General features: G+C 36.7%; 1 protein-coding gene across 3 annotated transcripts in view; it reads left to right on the plus strand.

Moving 5' to 3' along the window:
• Positions 1-23864, plus strand: part of ANKRD13C (ankyrin repeat domain 13C) — a 43655-nt gene that overhangs the window by 9747 nt on the left and 10044 nt on the right. Inside the window, exons 2-9 of one of the 3 annotated variants that reach the window (XM_080915640.1) lie at positions 2318-2359; positions 5328-5432; positions 9354-9439; positions 10161-10206; positions 12350-12416; positions 15235-15379; positions 18351-18482; positions 21240-21401. In XM_080915640.1, the coding sequence (XP_080771766.1) occupies positions 2318-2359; positions 5328-5432; positions 9354-9439; positions 10161-10206; positions 12350-12416; positions 15235-15379; positions 18351-18482; positions 21240-21401 (785 nt within the window). The remainder of the gene's footprint in view (positions 1-2317; positions 2360-5327; positions 5433-9353; positions 9440-10160; positions 10207-12349; positions 12417-15234; positions 15380-18350; positions 18483-21239; positions 21402-23864) is intronic. The other 2 variants (XM_080915641.1, XM_080915642.1) reach the window with 2 other exon arrangements.

A 23864-nucleotide genomic window follows, 5' to 3' on the forward strand; every position in this document is an offset into this window, starting at 1 on the left:
GTCTGGTCTGCCAGACATGATGGTGCAACAACTTGAATTAATCCCTGAGCTCTGAGGCAGCAGAAGCAGGTGGACTGAGTTCTAGACAGCAAGGGCTGCACAGAGACCCTGTCTGGGGGTTGGGGGTGGAGTTGGGCAAAGGGCAAGTGTTTGACCAAGTAATGCTTTGTTCTTGCTACATTTAAACTGGACTGTAAATTTAGTCTGTAAGTTTAGTTAATTTCGTTGTATTTAGTTCCTTAATTTCTTTAATTGGTATTTCATAATTTTTAGGATTATTTTATACTATTATCTTTCATTTTGTTTAACAAACCTCACTTTTCCAGTTTCTTGAATTCTCTGTTGAAGAGACTCTCAAAGGAAAGTGCTGTCTATGATTTTCAGCTACAGTGATTGCTTAGAGGGGTTTAGGATGCTCATCCCTTGAACCAATAGAAGATAAATAGAGGATGGTGCTCTTCCCTTCTCTTAAAATACCTGAATTATTTATTGCAGGATGGCTGAGCAGAAAATAAAGTCCATTTGGGATAGCTCTGAAAAATATTCATTATAAGAGAAAAGGTCATTCTCACAGAAGATGTTAGTAATAATGATACTAGGAGAAATAGAAGAAAGATTTGGGTAATAATTGCTTGATTTTTTTCATTAATCCATTTTCAAGGATTACTTCTCTATAAAACCAAAGAAAATGCATCAGTATATAAAGAAACAGGAAATTTTAAATATAGGTCAAATAAATTAAATTTACTTACCAGTATCTTGATACTGTAGAAAATTGAGTAATATATATCATACTAAAAGTAATATATAATTGCAGTTAATTGAAAAAATATATATAGTGTATAGTATTTACATTTTACTTGAAAATGAAAATAAGAGCAACTATAGTTGAGAACTATTTAAAAATATAAAGGAAAAAGTTTTTGTCTTTTTTTTCTCTTTTGAAGCAGTTGCATGAAGATCTGTCTCTGCTTCATTGTTGGTTGTTGTGATTACAGGCATACCTTACCACATCTACAAAGAAATCCTGTTGATCTAAAGTTAGATGTGATCCCAAAGGCAGAAATACCTTGTATATTTTAGGGAAAACATACTAAAAGAGATAAAAAAATATTTTCACTGTATACATGTATGGTCAAAGGACAATTTACTGGATTCACTTTTCTCCTTCTAGCATATCTGCCCCTGGGATTCAAATTCAGGTTTTCATGATTGGTAGCAAATACCTTTATCTACTCGAGCTATCCCAAAAGACATTTTTTTTTTCTTTTTTGAAAACTTTAAAAAAATGAAATTTTAACTTTATTATGAAATATTTCATACCCATAGAAAAGTTGGAAGAATAGTCCAGAGAACCTACAGCTCCTTCTCTGGTTGCTGGTAGTTTTTCTTCTTGCCACTTCTCTAAACAATTAGCATAGCTACCATGTGTGGTCTTTATGGCCTTTAGGTCTTTAGTCTCCAGGTGTAAGGCATGCAAAAGCCATCTATGTATACATAGGCAGATGCTGATCATTTTGTAGGAGGTTGTCCACAATGGGAACTAACCCTTGGTCACTGAGAAATGATTGTATACAGAATTGTGAGAGGACCTGGAACTATCTCACCAGCTTACCTTAAGCATAGTAGCATTTTTTTCTACAGGATAGTGGGCATATTCATACTACTTTTTATTGAAATTAGTTACCTTTATTTTTAGCTTTACATTTTTATTTCTGTATATTTTTATTTTATGTATGAGTATTTGCCTGCATGTTTGCATGCGCACCACATGTATGCAGTGCCCACACAGACCGAAAGAAGGCAATAGATCCCCTAGAACAGGAGTTTCCAGTGGTAGTGAGCCACTATGCAGGTGCTGGGAACTGAACCTGGGTCCTCTGGAAGAGCAACCAGTGCTCTTAACTGCTGAATCCCTAAAGAGATTCTTGATATCTTGGTATTTAACAATTATTAAAGAGTTCCAGAATTCTGAACTACTTGAGGACTGAGACTGATTCTTGATGTTTTCTGTCCCCACATGAATAGATATGTGAATTATTTACTAAAAGAACAAAGACTGGTGTGATGAGCACCAGAAGGAATCTGAAGTCTTTGGGAACATCTCAGAATGAATGTCCTGTTGGGTGCTTTTGGGCAGGTCAGAGAAGGTACTCTGGGCTGCACTTTTTGCCCTCTTCTGAATTTGTCACAGAAAACAGAAGTGCTATTTCTGCTTAAAAATTGTCAATAAAAACTCGGAAAGAGCTGAAACCACATTTAAATAAAATTTCTTATGTTGTTATGGCTTCTAATTTAATTTTGTTTTCAATTTTAGGAAACACTCCTTTACATCTTGCTGTGATGTTAGGAAATAAAGGTTAGTAAATACTTTTAATATTTAACTTCACTCACAGTTGCCATTACAAAATCATATTTGTGTATATGCATGTGGCTTCATGCATACTACTGCATGTGTATGGAAATCAAAGGACACCCTGTGGAACTCGGATCTCCTGTCACATGGATCCTGGGGATTATAGTCAGGCTATCATACTTGGTAGCAAAAGCCTTTACCCAGTGGCCATCTTGTCAGCCTCAGTTTTGTCACTGAAGTCACCTTAACCAGGGGCTAGAGAGATAGATGGCTCAGTAATTAAGAGCACTTGTTGCTCTTTCAGAGAACTTGGTTCGATTCCTATTACTCATATAGTGGTTCAGAATTGTTTATAAATCTTATTTCCAGCAGTGTCCACTTCTGACTTCTGTGGGTGCCAAGCATGCATATGGTACACAGTCACACAGTCAAACATGCAGGCAAAACACACATAAAATGAACAAACTACAAAAAAACAAAAACAAAAAAAAAAAAAAAACCATAAACCATTGGTTTCAGGGAATACTGATAAGTGCCATAAGAAAATATGTTTTCAGGTAATATCCATTTGAGAAAAATTGAATTATTATAATTGGCACTTTACCCTGGACTAGACCCTTGAATTACTAGCAGGTGCTGTAACTTTGAAGTAGGAGCAAGTGTAGTATTGTGGTGAATTGTATCCACAGGTATTTGAGGTTCCCACTTCTTCATGAGTTCTTTAAGAGACAAGCACCAAGTAAAAAGAATTTTGGGAAAGACTTGAATAGATGATTCAGGACCTGCAAACTGTTGTTATCCTTTTTTTTTTAAAAAAATTTACATTTTTTTAATTTCATGTGTTTTAATTGCATGTATGTCTGTGTATTAGTTTGTGTCTGGCACAGTTGGAGGCCAGAAGAAGGTGTCAGATTCCTTAGAGGTGGCATTATTGGTGGATATGAGCCACCTAACATAGTTGCTGTGAATTGAACTAAGGTTCTTTGGAAGATCAGGAAGTGCTCTTAACCATTGAGCCATCTCTCTAGACCCTTAAAAATATTTTTAGATTAATCATTTTAAATTAAAAGTTTTTTTTTTTTTTTTTTTTTTTTTTTTTTTTTTTTTTTTAAGGACTTGAGTGTTTGTAACTAGCTCCAAGGGATCTGACATTCTTCCAGCCTCCTTAGGTATACAAGCACATATGTGCACAGGTGCATGCACATGAATAACAAAATACATATTTGAAAAAGCTTCTTTGCTAATGATATCTGTGTAAACACACAGACTTAGGATTCAGTTGTGAAAGAATCCTCTCTTCTTTTTCTGATAGCAATATAAAAATATTAATGCCATATTTATAATCCTTTCATCTTCATGCCTTCCTTCTAGCACAAAATCTCAGCTTTGGTTTACCAAAGGGAAAGCTGCCTGACCTGCTTTGCTACGCTGTTTCTCACTGTCAGTCTCTAAGTTTTCACTTGCTTGGTAGACATTCTGCTCCATTAGTAAATAGTCTTAGAGCGATGTTCACTGAGATCTTTCCTCCACCCAGTACACTGGATGGTGTAACCTGCTTCTCCAGTTGTATCACTTGTTGACCAAAGTAACTTATTTTCCTGAAAAGAGCTCACCCTTGACTTACATGGGTCCCGATTGCTCATTCAGTTTCTTAGTTTGGTCAGTGGCTGACCAATCGTCCCCTTGCTGTAGTGTTTTCTTTGATAACCATATAGTACTCTTAGTACTGTGCATCGTTAGGACCCTTGATGAACATGTGGTTTGCCAGTTTGTACTTGCTGTGTATCCCTGGCTGGCTTCACTTATGGTAGATCAAGCTGGCCTAGTTTTTCACCTACCTTGGCATCCATCTTCGTTTTGGGGTAGTGGTGTTGGGATTAAAGAAATGAGCAATCATGCCCTGCAAAGACAGTCTTAGTCTTCTACACCAGGGTGGGATCTTTGCAGGTACTAAGGCCAGCAAAGTAACGATCCATGGAAAGTAAGGTAGTCACTTCAGCATGATTCAACTGGTATTGGTTCAGAGTCTGACCTTGAGTACCTAATTTTAGGCATGTTTAAGCACAGCACAATTTGAAACAAAAGCTTCCTAGTAATTAATTAACTCAGTCCTGTGTGCACAGCAAAACTTAGGATCTGACTACCTAGAAACTCTTTGTAAAGCACAAGTGATATTTTCCATAAAGATAGGTTCTACAGATTATCTGAGGGCTGGAGAGATGGCTCAGCAGTTAAGAGCACTGACTGTTCTTCCAGAGGTTTTGAGTTGCCACATGGTGGTTCATAACCATCTCTAATGGGAACTGATGCTCTCTTCTCCTGTGTCTGAAGATAGCTATAGTGTACTCATATACATAAAATAAATAAAATCACTTAAAAATATCTGAGAAAACAGGCTCAGTTAAGGGTCTGGGGGAAAGTAGTATTATAAATTGACTGAGACAGGCAAGTTCAAGTCTAGGGTATCCAGTATAGTTCCTGCTAAAGGGATTTTTTTTTTCTTCCTTAAATAAATAATTAGCATTTCATTGACATAGCAGATAGGCAGATTCCCCTTTGGGTCTTTTTGGGTTGTAGATGTTTTCTTGAGACACGGTTTTAACCATTTTGCACTGGCTTCTCTGTAACTCTCCATTACTCAGTAATCTACCTGTCTCTGCTTCCCAAGTGGTTAGATTAAAAATGTGCACCACCGTGCTTAACTGTTATCTTTAGCTCATATAAATATTCTTCACATATTCTTTGTAGACAGGAAGCAATACTTTTTTCAGAGTATACAATTTACTTTTAGGTAGGTGAATTTGACTCTGGGGAACTTATACAACCTTATTATACACATGGGAGTTTATAAGTTATACATAGAACAGCATTAATTTCACATATGTAGTGATCAGGTTTCTTTTGCATAACATTCATATTTAAAGAATCTAGAAATTGTATGTCTGATAATTATTCCTATTTTATGTTGCAGAATGTGCACATTTACTGTTGGCTCACAATGCTCCAGTAAAGGTGAAAAATGCTCAGGGATGGAGCCCTCTGGCGGAAGCCATCAGCTATGGAGACAGACAGATGAGTAAGCAATACTATAAAAATACAAACTGATGTACTGAGATAGTTTTCTTGTGGTGTGACTTCTCGGCAATTTGCAAACTTAGACATGAATTATTCGTGACTTGAGAACTCCAATATTGAGCAGCAGGAAAGCCTCCTCATTTCATCCTTTCAGCATTCAATATTTTTGGTGCTAAGATATTTGAAGTGAAGACATCATTGTTTTTTTCTCAAAAATTATCATTTATGTTTAATTATTAGTGTACTAATTGAAATAAAAGCTAGTCATGATGTTAACAGCACTTATCTACTATTAGTGCATGTAAACTTTGCTGGAAGCAAGGAAATGTACTGTCTCTTGTTTTATTCTTTGAGCAATTTTGTTTCCTTATCCTGGAGATCTTTCGTGGGGCCTCCCTATATTTCTCTATACCTGATGAGCTCAGGGACAGACGTAATCTGCTCAGATCTACTCAGGGCTACAGGTGAATGTGGCCCTGCTTTCCTCTGCTGCACCTGCTGGCTCCCTGGGTCAGAGGGGCTCTGGATTGGCACAGTGGCTGTAGCCTCCTCCCTACATGGCTGATGGGGGTGTGGATGTGGGGCTCTGGCAAACCATCTCCACCATTAGCATAACCTTTTGCTTGGGAATGATTATCCATCCCTCGTCAGGCTTGATAATCTTCACTTGGATTGTTCTACATGAGCTGCCACTTAAGACTTTAAAGCCTTCTAGAATCTCCTTAGCACACAATTTGGCTTTTATCTATTTTTTTTCCCTTTGGTACAAAAACAACCAAAGTCCAACTTGGTTAATCAGTGAGTTTTATTGTTATTACTTACAGAAATATGGGTGAGGGCTTATTTACAGGAGCAGAAATGATTCAAAGACAACTATATCACCAAAGTCTACCCCAGCTCACAAAACAGGGAACCTGGAGCACACTGCACAGCCTGAAGTCAGATCAACAAGTTTCCGAGTGTCCTTTCCAGACGCCTCAGTTATTCTAAACCTCTCCCAAGCCAGTTTAGCTGGTTTCTTGTTTCTTCCAGGCAGCTGGTCTGGTCTGATTAGTCTTCTTTGTAGCTTGGCTTAACTTCATGTGAGAGGAACTCTCAGCATTTATTACTAACTCTGGCAGGGAGGGTCCTAGTGAATCTGGTCAGTTTAAGGGACTTCTGAATGAAGCTATTCTGAGTTGTTTACCTTCTTGATTAAGAAGCTTCCTGCAGACTGAAACGTTTTAATCTCTGAACATACTGTTCATACAGCCATCATGCCTGATAAACAGTCCTTATTTTTATTGCATATATCTGTTAATTTGAAAGGAAGCGTCCTCTCCCTGGTACTATTATTATTTCATAGCTCAGGTAGGAAAATCAATGAAGAAGAGCTATGTAGGAAAAAAAAAATCATTTGTCATCTTTATTGAAGAAGATTATGTAGCATTGGGTATTTTCAGGCTGCTATGTGGACTTTTGTGCTAAGTTTGGATTTTTTGGATTCTTTATTAGGATTCAGTTCTGTATGTAATCCACATGTTATATGTGCAGATAGCCTGAATTTCTCAGACAACTTTGAGTGGATGATGAGGCTGTGTTTGACTGTAAAATGTAATATATGATAATACTATGGTATTTTTTATAGATAAATTGGCACATGTGCTTTTTGTGCTTTTTATAATATATTGACAGTTGTCCTTTTGGACAAATAATCAGAAATCCATGTGAGAGCAAGAAATAGTTCTTATCATTGAATTATTTCAGGGGAAAGTTAAAATGTACATACCCAAGATGCTGAGAATGGAATAGCAGCTTGTCTGAAGCCCTTTTATTTTTTTAATAAGTTAAAGGGAAAGCTAGTGAGGACCATGGAACTTCCAAGGATCATTTATTCACAGTAAAAGAATGTGTAAAACCTTTTTGTGTATTAAAGTGATGAAAATAAGGCATGAGTCTTTGTCATTTTGAATTTTTCATTTGTGAAGAGAGCCAGGAAATAATTCTTCTGGAAAGCCAATTTTAGGATAGGTCTGTAGTTACTCAGTTTTACATTTCACTACAGCCTATCACATAAGAGAAATCTTTAATTCCTAATAGTCCCAGCACTTGCAGGTAGAGATAGCAGGTTGTGAGCTCCAGAATAGCCTGGACTACTTACTCATCAGACCCTGCCTTATAAAAGAAAGTCAACAACAACAACAGCAACAACAACAACAACAACAAAAACCCTCCTTTAACTCTTATCGTAACTGAACCAGTGATGTGTATTTAGGACTGTCAGTGTGAAACTGTATTTGTGATGGTGTTTAAGGAGATGGCTTTTAAGTCTTCGTTTTGCTGCGCTACCTTGAAAATTTCTATGGCATAGACAATTACAACTTTTTGATGAATCAGAAATGTTAATTTATTACTAGTAAAAGCTTTGTGATTGACTTGCCTTTTTGTTTAATTTCTGCTAGTTTTGTTAATGTTTTGTGGTATAGAATAAGCAATGAGGTCTGGTAATGTAGCTCAAATCCCCGGTTTGATCTCCAGCACTGTGTAAAATTGAGCATGTGAGCACTGGGAAGGTGGAGGCAGAAGGATCAGACGTTGAGGCCATCTTCTGTTACATAGTGAGTTCTAGGCCAGCCCAGGCTGCAGGAGAGGTGGTCTTTAAGAAAGAAAAGGAGAAGAAAAATATTAGAAACTATTTTTCAAGGACTATTTAATTTCAATTTAAGATTTTAATGTTATATTGGTTTTTTGTCTTAAAATGTTCACCTGATGAACAGTAATAGCTTAAGCACATATGGGGAAATGGATAGAATGTTAATTATCTCTTTTCTATGATTCCCAGCTATGGTGTTTGTGTGTGTTTGTGTGCACAGGGTCATCTTTGGTTTCTAGATTTATTTGCTCATTGTTTATTTGTGTGGGTTTATGTCATGGCATACTGACTTTATGGTAATTTTGAAAGTGCTGTTGGGCACTGTCTAATTTTTGGGCACACTAGAGTCTGTTGATTTGCTGTCTATCTACACCTGGCAACCTTTTTCAATTAGGGGACACACACTTTTTTTAAAAGAGGTGTCTGTGGCACATTTTTAAAGTGATCCGGTGTTTATTTAGCACATTTTGAGTTATCCAGTGTTTTTCCTTTTACAAGCTTTGTGAGATCTCAAGTCATATATACTTTCAGATTTTTATCTCTGCTAAAATACTCAGTGAATTCATTAATAGATGACTAAAAATTGCAAAGATAAATTTAGGCTACTATATTAGAATTTTTTTTCTACTAGTTGAGTTTTTCTTAAAAGTTTTATATTAGTGGAGAGAGCTCTCAGCAATTGGGAGCTCTTGCTTTTTTAGAGGACTAAAATATTCTCAGCCCTCATAGGGGAAGGAGTGACTCAGGTTTGCTGTTCCAGTTCTAGGGGATGGAACACTCTCCTCTGCCTCCTATGTGTACACATATGAACACACAAAGAACACACATACATATACACACAGGATACATACACAAGGCACACATACCACCTACACACATGTACACACACACAAAACAATTTTCAAAAAAATTTTTTATTGGGGACTTTTATTACTACCCTGAGTTTTAAAAATTAACATTTATTTCTTACTTAAAAAGAAAAGGAACAAGAGTCACCAGAATGTCTTAGCAAATTGCTACCCAACAGCTCAACATGCTGACCCCAGTTCAATACACAGACAATACAATACAAAGGAGGAAGGAGCAAACTAACTTCACAGAGTTGCCAATGGTTTCTTCACATATATTTTACACTATACACACACAACACACACACACACACACACACACACACACAAACTAATGGATTACAAATTTTAAAAAATTTACAAAGCAATGCCATTCATTTTAAAAACTTAACTATTGAAAAAAATAAAATAAAATTACTAAGTTGTTTCTTTTAAATTCTAGTCACAGCTCTTCTAAGGAAACTGAAGCAGCAATCTAGGGAGAGTGTTGGAGAAAAGCGACCTCGGTTGTTAAAAGCCCTAAAAGAGGTAAGTTCTTTCTTTGCCCGGTTCTTTGCTAAAACAGTTAATTATAAAGTTAATTAGAAGTATAATTTTAAAAAGTATTTAAAAGTATGTGTTTGTGTGCGCACACAGGTGTGTAGGTATGTAGGTGTGCATAGGTAGGTAGGATCCCCAAGGAGGCCAAAGGGCACTAGAGCTGGAATTACTGGCAGTTGTGCACTGTCCAACATGGGTGCTTGGGACCAGATTTGGTCCTTTGCAAGAGCAGAAGGTGCTCTTAACCTCTGAACCTCTCTGCAGCCCCTTAAGCAGTCTTTTAAAATAAAATAAAATTCTCATTGGTTAAGGATTAATAAATTGTGAACATTATTTTTAAATTAAGTAATTGAAATAAAACTCTGGGGTTATGATGTTCTTGGTAGAAGCATATTTTCTTTGAACTAGGAAAATATTAACGTGTAATAAATTAGGTGCTCTAGAAGAGGTGCAATATGGTCCAATTGGTTGGTGGTTACATCTTACTGATGTTGGTGTTACAAGAAGGTATTTTGATAATTTGTGTTCTCTTTTAAATCCAAACATAAGAAACATAAGAATAATTTATTTCTCCTTGTCTTTAGATCTTTAATGATATCAGGTATTTTTTTCTTAGAGTGGGGGGTGGGAGTGGAGCACGGGCAACATTGTAAGTATCAGAGATTATAACTAAAGCATATTTAGTAATTGTTCTTATTTTATTTCTCAGTTAGGTGACTTTTACCTAGAACTTCACTGGGATTTTCAAAGCTGGGGTAAGAGTGTGCTATGTTTTATTATAAAAGTAAAATTATAGACATATTAGCATGATGCATTTGACACTTGTCTTTCTTATGTTTAGCATAATCATTGTAAAACCTACTAGTAATATTCCATTCCCAGATAGAGAAGCAGTTCTCAAAATTTTAGTTTTTAAGATGGAAAGCTACCTAAAAATATTTTTTTGAACAAAAACAAGCTTGAAAACTAGTAATTTAGTCTTACATCTTATATCTGCAATCCCAGTACCACAGGGGCTGAGGCAGAATTTTACCCACAGGTTCAAAGCCATGCTAAATCAGGCCATTCTTGGTTACGGGTCTACAGCGTGAGACCCTTTTAAAAAGAATGCTGGGTCTCAATGGTTAGGAGCACTTTTGCTCTTGCAGAGGACCTAGGTTCAGTTCCCAGCACCCACATCAGGCAGCTCACAAACTGCTGGTAACTCAGTTCAGGGGATCAGATGCCCTCTTTTGATCTCTGTAGATATAGCCTGCATACTCAGGCTTACCTGAACATGCACATAAAACAAAAATAAATGTTTTAATAATATAATTTGTGTTAAAAACTAAAAAAAATTATGGGATTATTAGAGTATTCAATTTAAGAAAGTTTGAGATATAGTTCTATAATATCTAAGAATTAAAATTCTTTTTATCATCTTTCAGTCATTTTGCCCCTAGTACCTCATGGCCACTGTCTTTAACATAGAACTTGTTATTTATAAAAGGTTTTAATTTTGCATCCTGCATCCGTTTATTAATTTATCATAGCAATGGAAGTGTCTCTCCTTTTATCAAAAGTGAATCTTCTCAGACAAAACTTAATGTCTAAAAATAAAGTTTCATGAAAATGACCTGTGACTTTTTTTAAAAAGCTAATGGGAAAACTAAATTTTATTCATTATTATTTTTTTGTTTATTTGGTTTTTCAAGACAGGGTTTCTCTCACAGAGATCTATCTGCCTCTCTAGTGCTGGGATTAAAATCAAGTACCACATGCCCAGCTTAACTTTATTTTTATTAAAGATTAAATAATTTGATTGTAATAAATGTATTTTTACTAGCATATGAGTTAACTTTTGTGTTATAGTTATTGAAACCAAATATTGACAAAAATGTGAAATATATTCCATTTCATATAATTGTATATAATTTGGAAGTTATACACATTACATATACATGCTCTAGTTATTTAATATTGTTTGTATGCTACAATGATATTCTTTCTATATAGTACATTTTGTTATATACTGTCTATAAATAGGTCTTTCTAGATCTTATTAAAACTAGTAGTAGTTATAGACATTTTACAGTTTGGAGGTTATAGAAGATTTATAAATACAACTTAGTTTGGAGTTTTTCGTTGGTACTGATACCGTTTAATTCAAGTCACACTTTGAGAATGCATTGGTTGTGCACACTCAAAACTCAGGGGCTGGGGATATGTTCAGCTGGTAAAGTGTGTGCTGTTCAAGCATGAGGACCTGAGTTCTGATACTTTTCACCCATGTAAGATGCTGGATGCAGTAGTGCATGCCTGTGATCCTGTGCAGAGAAGCGTAGGCAAGGGGTCCAGAGATTGCCGTTCTAGCCAAATTGGTGAGCTCCTAGTTCAGTGAGAGATCAAGACATCATCAATCTCTGACCTGTGTGTGCACACCTAGGAGGATAGAAGTTGGTGGGTAAATGGTGTGGTTTTTCTTGTATAGAAACCAAGGCACAGTGAGCCCAAGTAACAAGGGTACATATTTATGACTCAAATTTAAATACAGCTAGCTACCTCAAAGGTGTCTCTTAGTGTGTTACTTTTCTGATGTTTTTTCCAAATGATATTAAGGGATCTATTAGATAAGACTCAGGATTTCCTGTTTAGTATGAAGGAGTGTTTAGTGACCTCAGGTAGTGTTTTCTCATTGGGCTCACACAGCAGTCTGACGTGGCACTAGTTCTGTTACTCTTGGAAGTAGGTAGGAATGAGGGCATAGTAAAGTACATCAACACTGTAGTTGAGCAAGTATATTAAAGGCAATCATTAACATTTAGTAAATTACTAAAATGTTTACTCTGTTGCTTTTTAAAAATTTACACATTTCTGAGACTTTAGTTACTTTTTAACCTTTCGTTTCTGAAATTACAGTGCCTTTGCTTTCCCGAATTCTGCCTTCTGATGCCTGTAAAATATACAAGCAAGGTATCAACATCAGGTGAGGTGATATGCTTTGTGTTCTGAGTAAAAAGAAAGTTAAGTTCTGGAGACAGCTTTTCTGGTAGTCATAGTTTACTTGTGTTTAGTAACTTAAAGTACTGTTAACACATTCAGGTTTGTGCTCATGTAAGACCTAGTGCAGATACATAAGTAAACTCATCAAAGAACCCTAAGTTAAGATGAGCTTCTCATCCAAGCATACTCTCTAGCATCGTGGAAGGCCATGCTACAGTGCTACCTTGGTCTTGGGTTCCTTTAGTAATAAAGGACACCTGAGGAGGACACACCCTACATCTTAACTTTGCTCTGTCTTTTACACCCTTTACTCCCTGTTTTTCTGTCCATGCATCTACCATTTCTCCATTCATGTCTTGAGTCATCTTCCCATTTCAGTCAACATATTAAGGATGATTTAATTTTCTTCTTTTTCTTCTATAGCTGTGATAGAAATTAAGTTTATAAAAAGTAGGTATATTTTATTAATTCTAAAATTTTGTCATTGCTTTAAATTTTAGATTATTGTAGTAAAATTTAAACCTTAAATTTATAAATGTATACTAATATTTCAATGTGCATATCTATACATAGTACATAATATTTATGAATATATAGACAACCTTGTATATTTATTCCTGCATGTCTCCAGATTATTTAGATATTTACAATTAAAAATGTTTTTTAAAGATTTTATTATTTATTTACATATGAAAACACTCACAGTAGCTGTCTTCAGACACACCAGAAGAGGGCATTGGATCCCATTACAGATGGTCATGAGCCACCATGTGGGTGCTGGGAATTGAACTCAGGACCTCTGGAATAGCAGTCAGTGCTCTTAACCTCTGAGCCATCTTTCGAGCCCTAAAAGTGTTTTGAGGGATTTATTTTTTTTTTTATACACTTAGCATTTTTAGGAGAAAGCTCTGAGAAGTTAATAATTCTTAAAAGGTCATTTTATATCTTAGTTGTATCTTGGTTATATCTTAGATATTATCTAAGATGGTCATGATGTTGTATACTTAAAATCCAAGTACCTGAGAAATTGAGGGAGGAGAGGGGCCATCCTGAGCTCTAAAATGGAGGATGGGGGATGACAGAGAGACAGGCAGACACAAAGAAAATAACCATAAAGGCTTCATTGAGACAATCACCACAAACCTTGTTTATTTTGCGTGTCACTGACATAAAAAAATTTTTTTAGGCTTTTATCAGAATATTTTGAGTTCAAATTTTTGAATTTTATAAAGCTCTTTTTTTGCTTCTTTGCTAATTACGTAGCAAAACTTGAATTCCCAGGGATTCTAGGCTGTAGTAAAGTCACCTGGGTATTCTCTGAGAGTTGGAGACTTCCATGTTGCTTGAGGATTCAGCTGGATGAGGTTAGAACAATATTTAGATTATAGGCCGCGCGCACACACGTGTGTGTGTGTGTGTGTGTGTGTGTGTGTGTGTGTGTGTGTGTGTCATAATATATATACATATAAATATATCTCACTTCAGTTGTAGAATTAAAATTGACACCGCAAATTTTATGTGGTTGGGTAGTTTTTGACTTATGGAGGTTATCACTGGATCTAAGCTCTTTATAATGTAAGCCTTGGATATGTGACCATTGTGCCTCAGCTCTCAAGTAGGTTGGACCTGTTGAGATTGCAAATGTCCCTATGTCCTTGTCTTTTTGCCTCTTTTTCTGTATATCTCTTCTATCTCATTCTCATCCTAGAAGCCCATTATAATTCTCAGGATGATAGGGACAAAAATGGAGACAAAGGATTTTCTTTGTCATCTAGAATTCCCAAGTGGCTTAAGTTTTGAGCCTACTAGTCTAATTGTGTGCTTGCATGTTAGATTCCTTTTTTGGTATTAGGTGAAGTTCTGACAGTACTACTCACTCTTTTCTCTTGGACCACATATATACTCAGTGACAGGCTTTCTTAACTCCCTTTAGGTGGCAGACCTCTTGGGAGATCAGGGGCCAGCAGTGGCCTTACCCTTGTAAAAAATCTTTAGAGCTCTTAGGGTCTTTTGACTTCATATTGCAGCCATTGTGTATATATGAAGCTTTCAGACTATGGGGATATTGGGGTGTTTGTTTTTTAGGTTTTTTTTTTTTTTTTTTTAACTGTTGCTTTGGGGTTTTTTGTTTTTTTTATCAGGACAGGGTTTCTCAAGACAGCTCTCTCTGGCTGCCCTGGACTCACTGTGTAGACCAGGCAGGCCTCAAACTCAGAGATCCAATTACCTCTGTTGAGATTAAAGGTGCATGGCCACTACATCTTGTAGGAATGTTGTTTAAAAAGATGGTGGTTGGCTGAATCTGGGAAGCCCAAGAGAAAGCTCCACAGTTTTGCAGTAGGTTGATAAGATTGGTAAGGCTTAAGGGCAGACTAAAGTTTGCATAGGTTAGGTATGAGATGATTATAAATTAGAATGGCATTCTCAAGTCAAGACTGTGGCCCGGTACATCTTGGGTACTGTGCTGAGCTAGTGATAGGATCATGAAGAAATCTTTTCCTTTCTGCCTTCCCAATGGTAGTACAGCAGAGGGAAAGAGGGCAGTTGTGCAGGAAGGGCAGTGTCACCATGGGGCTTTAATTTTTCTTGCTTGGTTGACTAAGTGCTCAGAAAAGGGAAATACAGATAATAGATATGTATTAAAATGCTATTTTCAATAACACAATTTAGTTTTTATCTACAAATTCTAACTTGGACTATAGGTGGTATTGACATCTTAGAGCTTAAGAGGCATAAAGCTTATGTATTATTAATAAGGTTTTATGAAATTCTGTCAATTATTACCTGCCCATCTTTTACAGGCTTGACACAACTCTCATAGACTTTACTGACATGAAGTGCCAACGAGGGGATCTAAGCTTCATTTTTAATGGGGATGCTGCACCCTTTGAGTCTTTTGTAGTGTTAGACAATGAACAAAAAGTTTATCAGCGAATACACCACGAGGTAAGTCTTATTAATATTTCCCTAAAGGGTTGAAAATGTGTATATATTTACCAAAGCCTCTATATAATTGCTTAATTCAAAGTATAAAGTGTAATTAATATGTTTAATTTGCAAGGCTTTAGTTTCTTTTTTTGGAGCCATCCTAGTTTCTTGTTTCTCCGTTAGAGTTCAGGTGATCCCTAGGCTAGTGGCCTTGGCTTCTCCTAGTTTTCTATGGCTCTACAGAGACCCTTCTGCCATCTGTTGTCTGACAAACTGGGCTCATTCTGTCTCTGATGTCTGCACAGCCCTGAACAGAAAAGCCCTGCTTTCCACCTTGGGCTTCTTTACCTCTGACTCTTCTCCCTTTTCGTTCTGCCGTATGTTGAATTATGCCTCATTCATTCCTTTTTTTTTTTTTTTCTGCTGCAAACCAGAGGTCTCTGAGTATCCACATGTCACCAGGAGCTGTGTAGATAGTTCTGTGTGTTTTTTCTTTGAGGTAGGGAGAACTCCTGAGCTCAAGTGCTTCCCTTGCCTCATTCTCCTGAATGTCCTACAGATGATTTTAAAGTTCCTCCCTTTATGTTTACCTTGTCTTGTTCATTCCCACATCATGTTTCTTCCTCATTTACTGTCTTAGATTTGACCTTCATAGTTAACATTATATTTGCACTAACGAAATAGTTTCTAACTCATACCAAGAAATATAGATTTACAGGAGAAAAGAAGCAGCAGTCGCAGTGAGGGTATTCTTTGGAGAGGAGCCAGGTGAATGAAGTCAGGAAAGGAAGAGTAAGGACAGGCCATTTGGGATTAAGGTCTGACTGCACTGAGAAAAAGTGTCAACTCCATAAAAGCCAGAAAAGTTACCTCACAGTCTGTTGCAGTTATCAACAGAGGGTCACAGATTTTTAAATAAGGTATTGGTTTGACCAAATTTTGTTGAATCTATTTTCTTCTTGTTTGTTTGTTCGTTTGTTTTGCCGTCACCCACCTGGAATTGCCTTCCCTCCTGCCCTTTCCCCATTTCACATGCCACAGCTGCTAGGGGCTGCCAGGTACTGTGGGCAGTAGTGTGTAGTGACAGTCACTGGATTCTGTTGGCCCTAACATTGGGGTTATAATCTAAGTGCTTTATCGATTTTATGTTGCAAATAACCTATGCAAATTAGTTTTGTTTTATAGATGATAGGTGACAGCTCAGTTTCACCCGGGGTCCAAAATGATTAGAGAGCAATTGGAGGCAAGGGAATTATGTGAGAAGCTAATGACATTTATTCATAAATAATTAAATCTTGTTATTCTGGGAACAAAGAGGCTGAGTAGAAAAGCTTATGGTTACAACTGGGTCTACAGAAATATTAGCAGTAACCTGGAATTACACCAGTACCATCCTTACTACCGTTATAAACAAAGGGTGCAAAATCCTGTTTTAGTGCTCATGAGTAGGTGAAAATGGGATTCCTGGGTAACATAGGTTCTGAACAAAGTTTTCTAAAGAAATATTTTGGTTATAATAGGTTGAGAAGATCAAATACTCTGTTTCAAATTTTGTATGTCAGCTTGGGTACTGAACACTGTAAGATCTTTGGAGTTCAGACAAGCTTTAGGAACAGAAATCCATCTATAAAATCAAGGACCATCTCTTTACCCATCACTGAAAACGATCTACTGTTAATTATATTCCTTCAACAAGCAGTTAGTGATTAATTATTGCCATATTTGCATATAACAATAAACAACTGGTATCCTCTTTTAGTATCTCCAAGAGTTTGATTCTGGGACTCTCCAGAGGTACCAAAAGCTGACATATTCCTGTCTCAGGTACACAATAGCATGATGTTTGCACATAGCCTGCACACATCCTCACATGACATTAACTGTATTATTTTAGAGAGCATAAACAGCACACTGATCTGCAAGTGGGAGGGCCTGCTGTATTCCCGTTCAAGGACTTCTGATCAAAATCTGATTTTCTTGCATCTTTGGCACTGTGAACATAGATTCATCCATATATTACCCCTGAGCATCACTGTTCAAACTCTTAAAGTTCTTGTACCTTCAGCACGGACACATGGACACGGACATGCATGCACACACCACCACCACCACCACCACCACCACCACCACCACCACCACCAACAACAACAACAACAACAACAACAACAGTAACAGCAACAACAACCTCAAAATAATAGGAAGTAACAATCACTATTCATTAATATCTCTCAACATCAATGACTCAATTCTCCCAATAAAAAGCCACAGGCTAACAGAATGGATGTGAAAACAGGACCCATCCTTCTGCTGCATAAAGACAAACACCTCAGCAATAAAGGTAGACGTTACCTCAGTAGAGGGCTGGAAAGAGGTTTTCTAAACAAACAGACCCAAGAAACAAGCTGGAGTATCTATCCTAATATCTAATCAAATAGACTTTCAACCAAAGTAATCAAAAGATACAGGGAAGGACAAATCTACTAAGATGAACTCTCAATTTTGAACATCTCTGCCCCAAACACAAGGGCCATTATGGCCAGTTCCCTTGTTCTTAGAAATTATTGAAAAAAGAAAAACCTCAGACAACAATGATGGATTTTTTTTTTAACATATTAGCAATAACCAAAGGCTAATTTTTTTGCATTTAAAGTAAACAAAACTTTCATATAGGGATTTTTGTCTCAGATCTATTTATTCTCAAAGAAGCTTAAAAAATTGTTCTATAGACCATAAAGTTCTGTAATGAGTAGTAGTGGGTTTATTGCACCTATTTATGTAGAAGTGTGAATGTGCCCTGTTTTTGTTTTCTGTTTTTAAAGATTTATAATTGGTCATGATTCTGAGTTATTAAAGATTTCAGACCTAAAATTTAAATATTTGGCTTTAGAATAAATAACATCACATTACATAGAAACTATGTATTTTTGTTTTTTGAAATTTGTAACATCTTTGAAGAAAGCCCAGATTCTTATTTTAACTCTTTTCCCAGGAGTCAGAGATGGAAACAGAAGAGGAAGTTGATATTTTAATGAGCAGCGATATTTATTCTGCAACTTTATCAACCAAATCAATTTCTTTCACTCGTGCCCAAACTGGATGGCTTTTTCGGGAAGATAAAACAGTATGTAAAAATATAGTTATTTTTGAACTTAAAATTTGTTATCTAAGATCACCAAAATAATGATGAAGTAGAAAAATTGTCTTTAGTTAGGCAGATCGTTCCTCTCATTTGTTTTGAATCCACATAGGTAGTTAACAACGCATAGTTAAGAGTTCACTTGTATTTTTGGAAAAACCCAGAGAAAATATAGTTTATTTGAACTCTTGTAAGGAAGAGTTTGCACATGGCTCCATTCTTTTTCTAGTGCTATATGTTTACGAGGCCTGTGAAGACGTGTGTGCTTTGTTTTGCTGTGCCTTTTCCTTTTCCTTTAGAGCTCTTGTATCTTGTCTGCTCATATTATGCTTACGTTTTTATAAGACTGACAAATTTAAATCTCAGTTGAAGTTTCTATAATTCCCATCATATCTGCCACCAAGAAAATATGAGATCACCTAAAAATATGTTAAGACTTTTCACCTGGCATGCTCTGTATGCAGTATTCATCAAGGAGTGTTCAGCTTTTAAAACTGACTTGAATTGTGTGTATGTGTGCATATATTAAAACACCAATATACATTAAATACACAGTATAATTTTGAATGAAATGAATAATGAAACATTTTAATAAGTAATTACTTATAAATCCATAAAATTCAGTCATACAAATTTAACAGTAAGAGCCACATTGGGTAAAGGATGAGATTTAATTTTTTTAAATTACATTTTATTGAATATATAACAAGTGAAGATTTTTATATTGGAAAACCAAATACAAGCCTTGTATTCATTTAAAACTAACCCATAGAAGATAGAATTGAAGGGTTTAGAGGATGATTGAGGTAAGGTATGGGAGAAGAGGGTAGAAAATGAGAGCATTGTGGAGAGAGACCTTGCTAAGGGGGATTGGCTTGTGTGCTTATATGACTTTGCATGTCTGAACTGTGTATAGTAGGCTGGATATTGAGGGGAGAGTTGGGATTGGCTGGAGTTAGAAATCTGTTGCTAGGATGTCAGGGTTTTTGTGTTGCAGTTTTGAAGCAAAATTGTATATTCTTCTAGAATTCTTAGTATTTGCTATTAAGGTTCAGAGGTGTGGATAAGACCCACACAGTTTATTGAGGGAAATCTACTTTTCCAGAGTCTTAGCTCTGTGTTATTATTTATATTAAATATGCCATCAGAGCAGCATGTTGATCATCACAAGATTAAATATCATACAGCTTTACATATGAAGTAAAAACTCTAGTGGTCCAGTGTCTATAACACTGGAACCCTGTAGGCCTTTTTAGTGTTTTTCACATATAAATAAATATGTGTAAGTTATCTGTTGTGCTTTGTACTGACTCCCTTTAAAACAGTGCTGTCAAAGGCTTTGGAACTAGCTGTTCATGATTATGTGGTGGAAGCCTCTACTTCTCATATGAGTGGTGCTTAGACTAGGTAGCAGCTTGCATGTGACATATGAGGCTCCTACAATACTTTTCTGCAGCCTTAGTGTTACATGCATGGATGAATAGCATACATTGCTGCTACATTGTAACTGAATTTACCCCTTCATGTGCCTTTGCCATGCATAGTACAGACAGCAAGAAGTGAAGAGGCTGGATCATGAGCAGCACATACTTGACATTTTTGTTGATAGGATAGCTTTTGTTTGACAAGTGCTGCTTCCTTATATGGTCACAGGACCTGTTAACCCACCTCCTAGCCACACTTCTACCCCTGATTTCTCAAAGCCTATTTTGCAACAAGTGGCACTTAGGACCCAGGCTGTGGGTCCAGCATTGCAGTGTATTTGTTGCTTTGAAGTCTTACTTGTCCGTACTCTGTTCTTCTGGGCAGCATTAGACGGATCACTTCAAAAGAAGATAAAAATTGAAACTGCAGTCCACCTAGTGTTACCACTAAGCAGCTAAAAGCTCTTGAGGAGCGGCTAGGTGACCTCCTTAAGTCTTTGACAGGTAAGGAGGGAGTCAGTATGCCATGGTTCCCATTTTGTAGGTAGAAACGGGTACAAAATGCTTGGCTTCCTGGTGACTTGTAAGCAGTATACTGTACACATAGTTTTGGACATAGCAAGGTGGAGTAGGTAACCTGGATGTAGGTGGAGATGGAAAACTGGGTCAAGTCAAGTTCTTAATACGTAGATAGTTATACGTATTAAGTTATATATATGGGACTTAATACGTATATAGTTATATATATGGGACTGTGTGGGTATTGGAAATGTGGGCCAGGGTCGGATGATTTATAAGGTGTCCCTGCATCTATGATTTGAACATTTTACATGCATTAGTGAGCAAGGGTACTCACTATTTTCTTCTTTTCAAAACAGTGAGCTGCAGTAACTTAAAGGTTTATCCAGTCAGAGATCAGAGAGGGTCCAGTGTGGCATGGACTATGGATTTTAATTTGCTTTTCTATCTATAAAATGGGAACATTGTTACCCCTGACCCCTCCTTGTTATTCAAAATTGCCTGTTTAATGAACTTCTAAGATTGCTTTATGCTTTGTGCTACTTGTTTGTGAAAGAACACCAATGTGCTTCTGTTTAGATTGCCTCATTTGCAGGTTAAATAGCATACATTTTTGTACTTTTATTTCCCTTTGTAGTTTGGAAATGAATGATTTTGATTTTTATTTAATTTACAATATCAATATTTATTTTCACCTACATGGTACATGTTTATGGAGAAATTTATGATCTCAACACTTTTTAAAAAATCTGAGATCAAACTTTAAACTGTCGTTTTGGAATATTTGATTTTGTTTTAGGAAAGAGTAGGAAACTTTTTGGCAGACTTTTATCTGGTGAATGGACTTGTTCTAGAATCAAGGAAAAGAAGAGAACACCTTAGTGAGGAGGATATTCTGCGGAACAAGGCCATCATGGAGAGTCTGAGCAAAGGCGGGAGCCTAACAGAGCAGAACTTTGAGGTACATGTCCCATTAGCTCTGCCACCTGTAAATCTTCATTTTCTTCGTTGTTTCTGAAGAATAAAACCGAGGATGTAGGGGAGATCTTTGGTATTTTTTTTTTTTTTTTGAGTCTGTGTTTTGTCTTTGAAGTCATTTTGTAAGCATGAATTGTGGTGTTAATTTTTATTCCATATTTGCTGCCATAAAGACACAGCTGAAGGTTCACCTACGTCCTAGGTCATTTCTAGACTGTGCAGCCTGGGAACTGTGTATTGAGTTTCTGCTTATTGAAACACTGTGAGTATGAGGTTCGGAAGGGGTGGGGAAAGGGATGTAGGAAATGAGAAGATACATGAAAAATGAGGATTGGTCTATGGTCTGATTTCTAATATGAACCAGATACTGCTTTATTCCTGTTTAAAATGTATTTTATATATATATGTGTGTGTGCATATCATGTGAGGACAGGTGCCCACAGAGGCAAGAAGTGTGTGGGTCAGATCTGGGACTGGGGTTATATATAGGTGGTTGTGATCTGCCTGATATGGGTGCTGGGATCCAAATATTGGTCCTCTGAAAGAACAAATGCCTCTGACCACTGCCCATCTCCTAGTTTCTTAAATTTGTTTTGTTTCAGGCATACTTTCTATCAAGACTCCCAGATATTAACTCTCTACAGGACATTTTTCAAGTTTCAGAATAGGAATCATTGAGAGAGAATGGGATTAATACAGTAGGTCATAGCCACTTTCTTTTTAAACTAGTATCTGAATAAAACAACTAGAAACACACCTTACATAACGAAGTCTGTGAAGCAGCAGTCTTAGTGCTGTGAATGTGTTTGTAAGCACATAGGCATGTTTGATCATTGCAGCTACAGTCAGAAAGATTGGAGGCTAAGGACAGGAGACTTGGGTACTTCACCTACAGCAAAATGGCTAGATTGCCTTAGAATAGTGTGATAGGTTCTCAAACAATCTGTGTGTGTGTGTGTGTGTGTGTGTGTGTGTGTGTGTGTGTGTGTGTTGGGGGTTTGCAGTGCTTAGAAAGTTATATATCAGCCATATTTGAGGTGACTACAGTAATAGAAATATTAAAACTGGGTAGGACAATTTAGTGTGTCACCATCTTCATGCCACATGCTTTTTATATTTCTCCAGCTTTTTCTTGCCATGAATCAGAACCCTGTTAGTCTTTATATAGTCATTGAATCTTGGTCAATAGGAAATAAAGGACACAGAAGGAAGCAAATAAACAGGGAATCTCAGTATAGCTTGGCAGAACTGCTGCTTTCTCTACAGACTGTCCAGACTGTTGTGATTTGCATATTGTTAAAAGCCTCTTTTAAAAATAGATTTTGTTGTGATGGTGCCTATCACTATGCTTGTTCAACATTGGGGATAAATATATGAAATACTGTATCAAGCAGAAGAAATTTATGGGCTATTTGCCAGTTAGCTCTGAGCTGATTATTGCATATATGTATGCAAAAAACAACCTGGGGGTTAAGTCTGTTGATGCCTGTTTGAACTTAAAGTAGGTGACTTGATTTTCATACAGTTACATGAATTATAATCTAATGGTTTTAGATTTTTTAAAAAGATTTATTTATTTTATGTATATGAGTATACCATTGCTATCTTTAGACACATGAGAAGAGGGCATCAGATCCCATAATAGATGGTTGTGAGCCACCATGTGGTTGCTGGGAGTTGAGCTCAGGACCTCTGGAAGAGCAGTTAGTGCTCTTAATCACTGAGCCATCTCTCCAGCCCTATTTTTGGGTTGTTAAAGGGCCCTTAAAATGACATGTTACACAGATGTTGTAGTTTTCAAATTGAAATTAAAGTATGTTTTACTGGATGTAGCTATGGAATAGAACAGACTAATATGCTTTTTAGAAATTATGATTTTCAAAAATCAGCTTGTAAGCTATAGGCTTATTTTGACTCCAGCTTGTTGGGACAACTTTTGGCTTAGTTTCTGATGCTGGGAATGTTGGTTTGGAGGCTGTTCATCACAGATCTTGGTAGGACAGGAAAAAGGCTGTTTGTTTTTTTGGGGGGCAGTGTCTTATGATTCTCATCTTGCCTCAACCTTGTGGTTGTGATCAGAAAACTTAGTTATGAACCTTGCGATTTTTCATGAATATTTAAGTTTTAGTTTGTTAGTTTCTAATATATAATGCATGTTTGGGGTGGTTGATGATTATCGCATTGAATTTATAGATAGATCCATTGCTACCTAAAATTTGGTGTGAGAGAGAGAGAGAGAGAGAGAGAGAGAGAGAGAGAGAGAGAGAGAGAGAGAGAGAGTGAGAGAATGAGAGAATGAGAAAAAGGGAAAGTGTGTGTGTGTGTGTATGTTTGTGCGCAGGCTGCTGGTTCTCTAGAACTTGGGTCTTTGTATATTGGGCAGCTTTTAGCAAGCCCTGGCTATCCGTTCTTCTTCTGTTACCCAGCTCCTTAGTGGCAGCTTCTA

Source organism: Micromys minutus (genome assembly GCF_963924665.1).
Source record: "Micromys minutus genome assembly, chromosome: 4".
Lineage (NCBI taxonomy): Eukaryota > Metazoa > Chordata > Mammalia > Rodentia > Muridae > Micromys > Micromys minutus.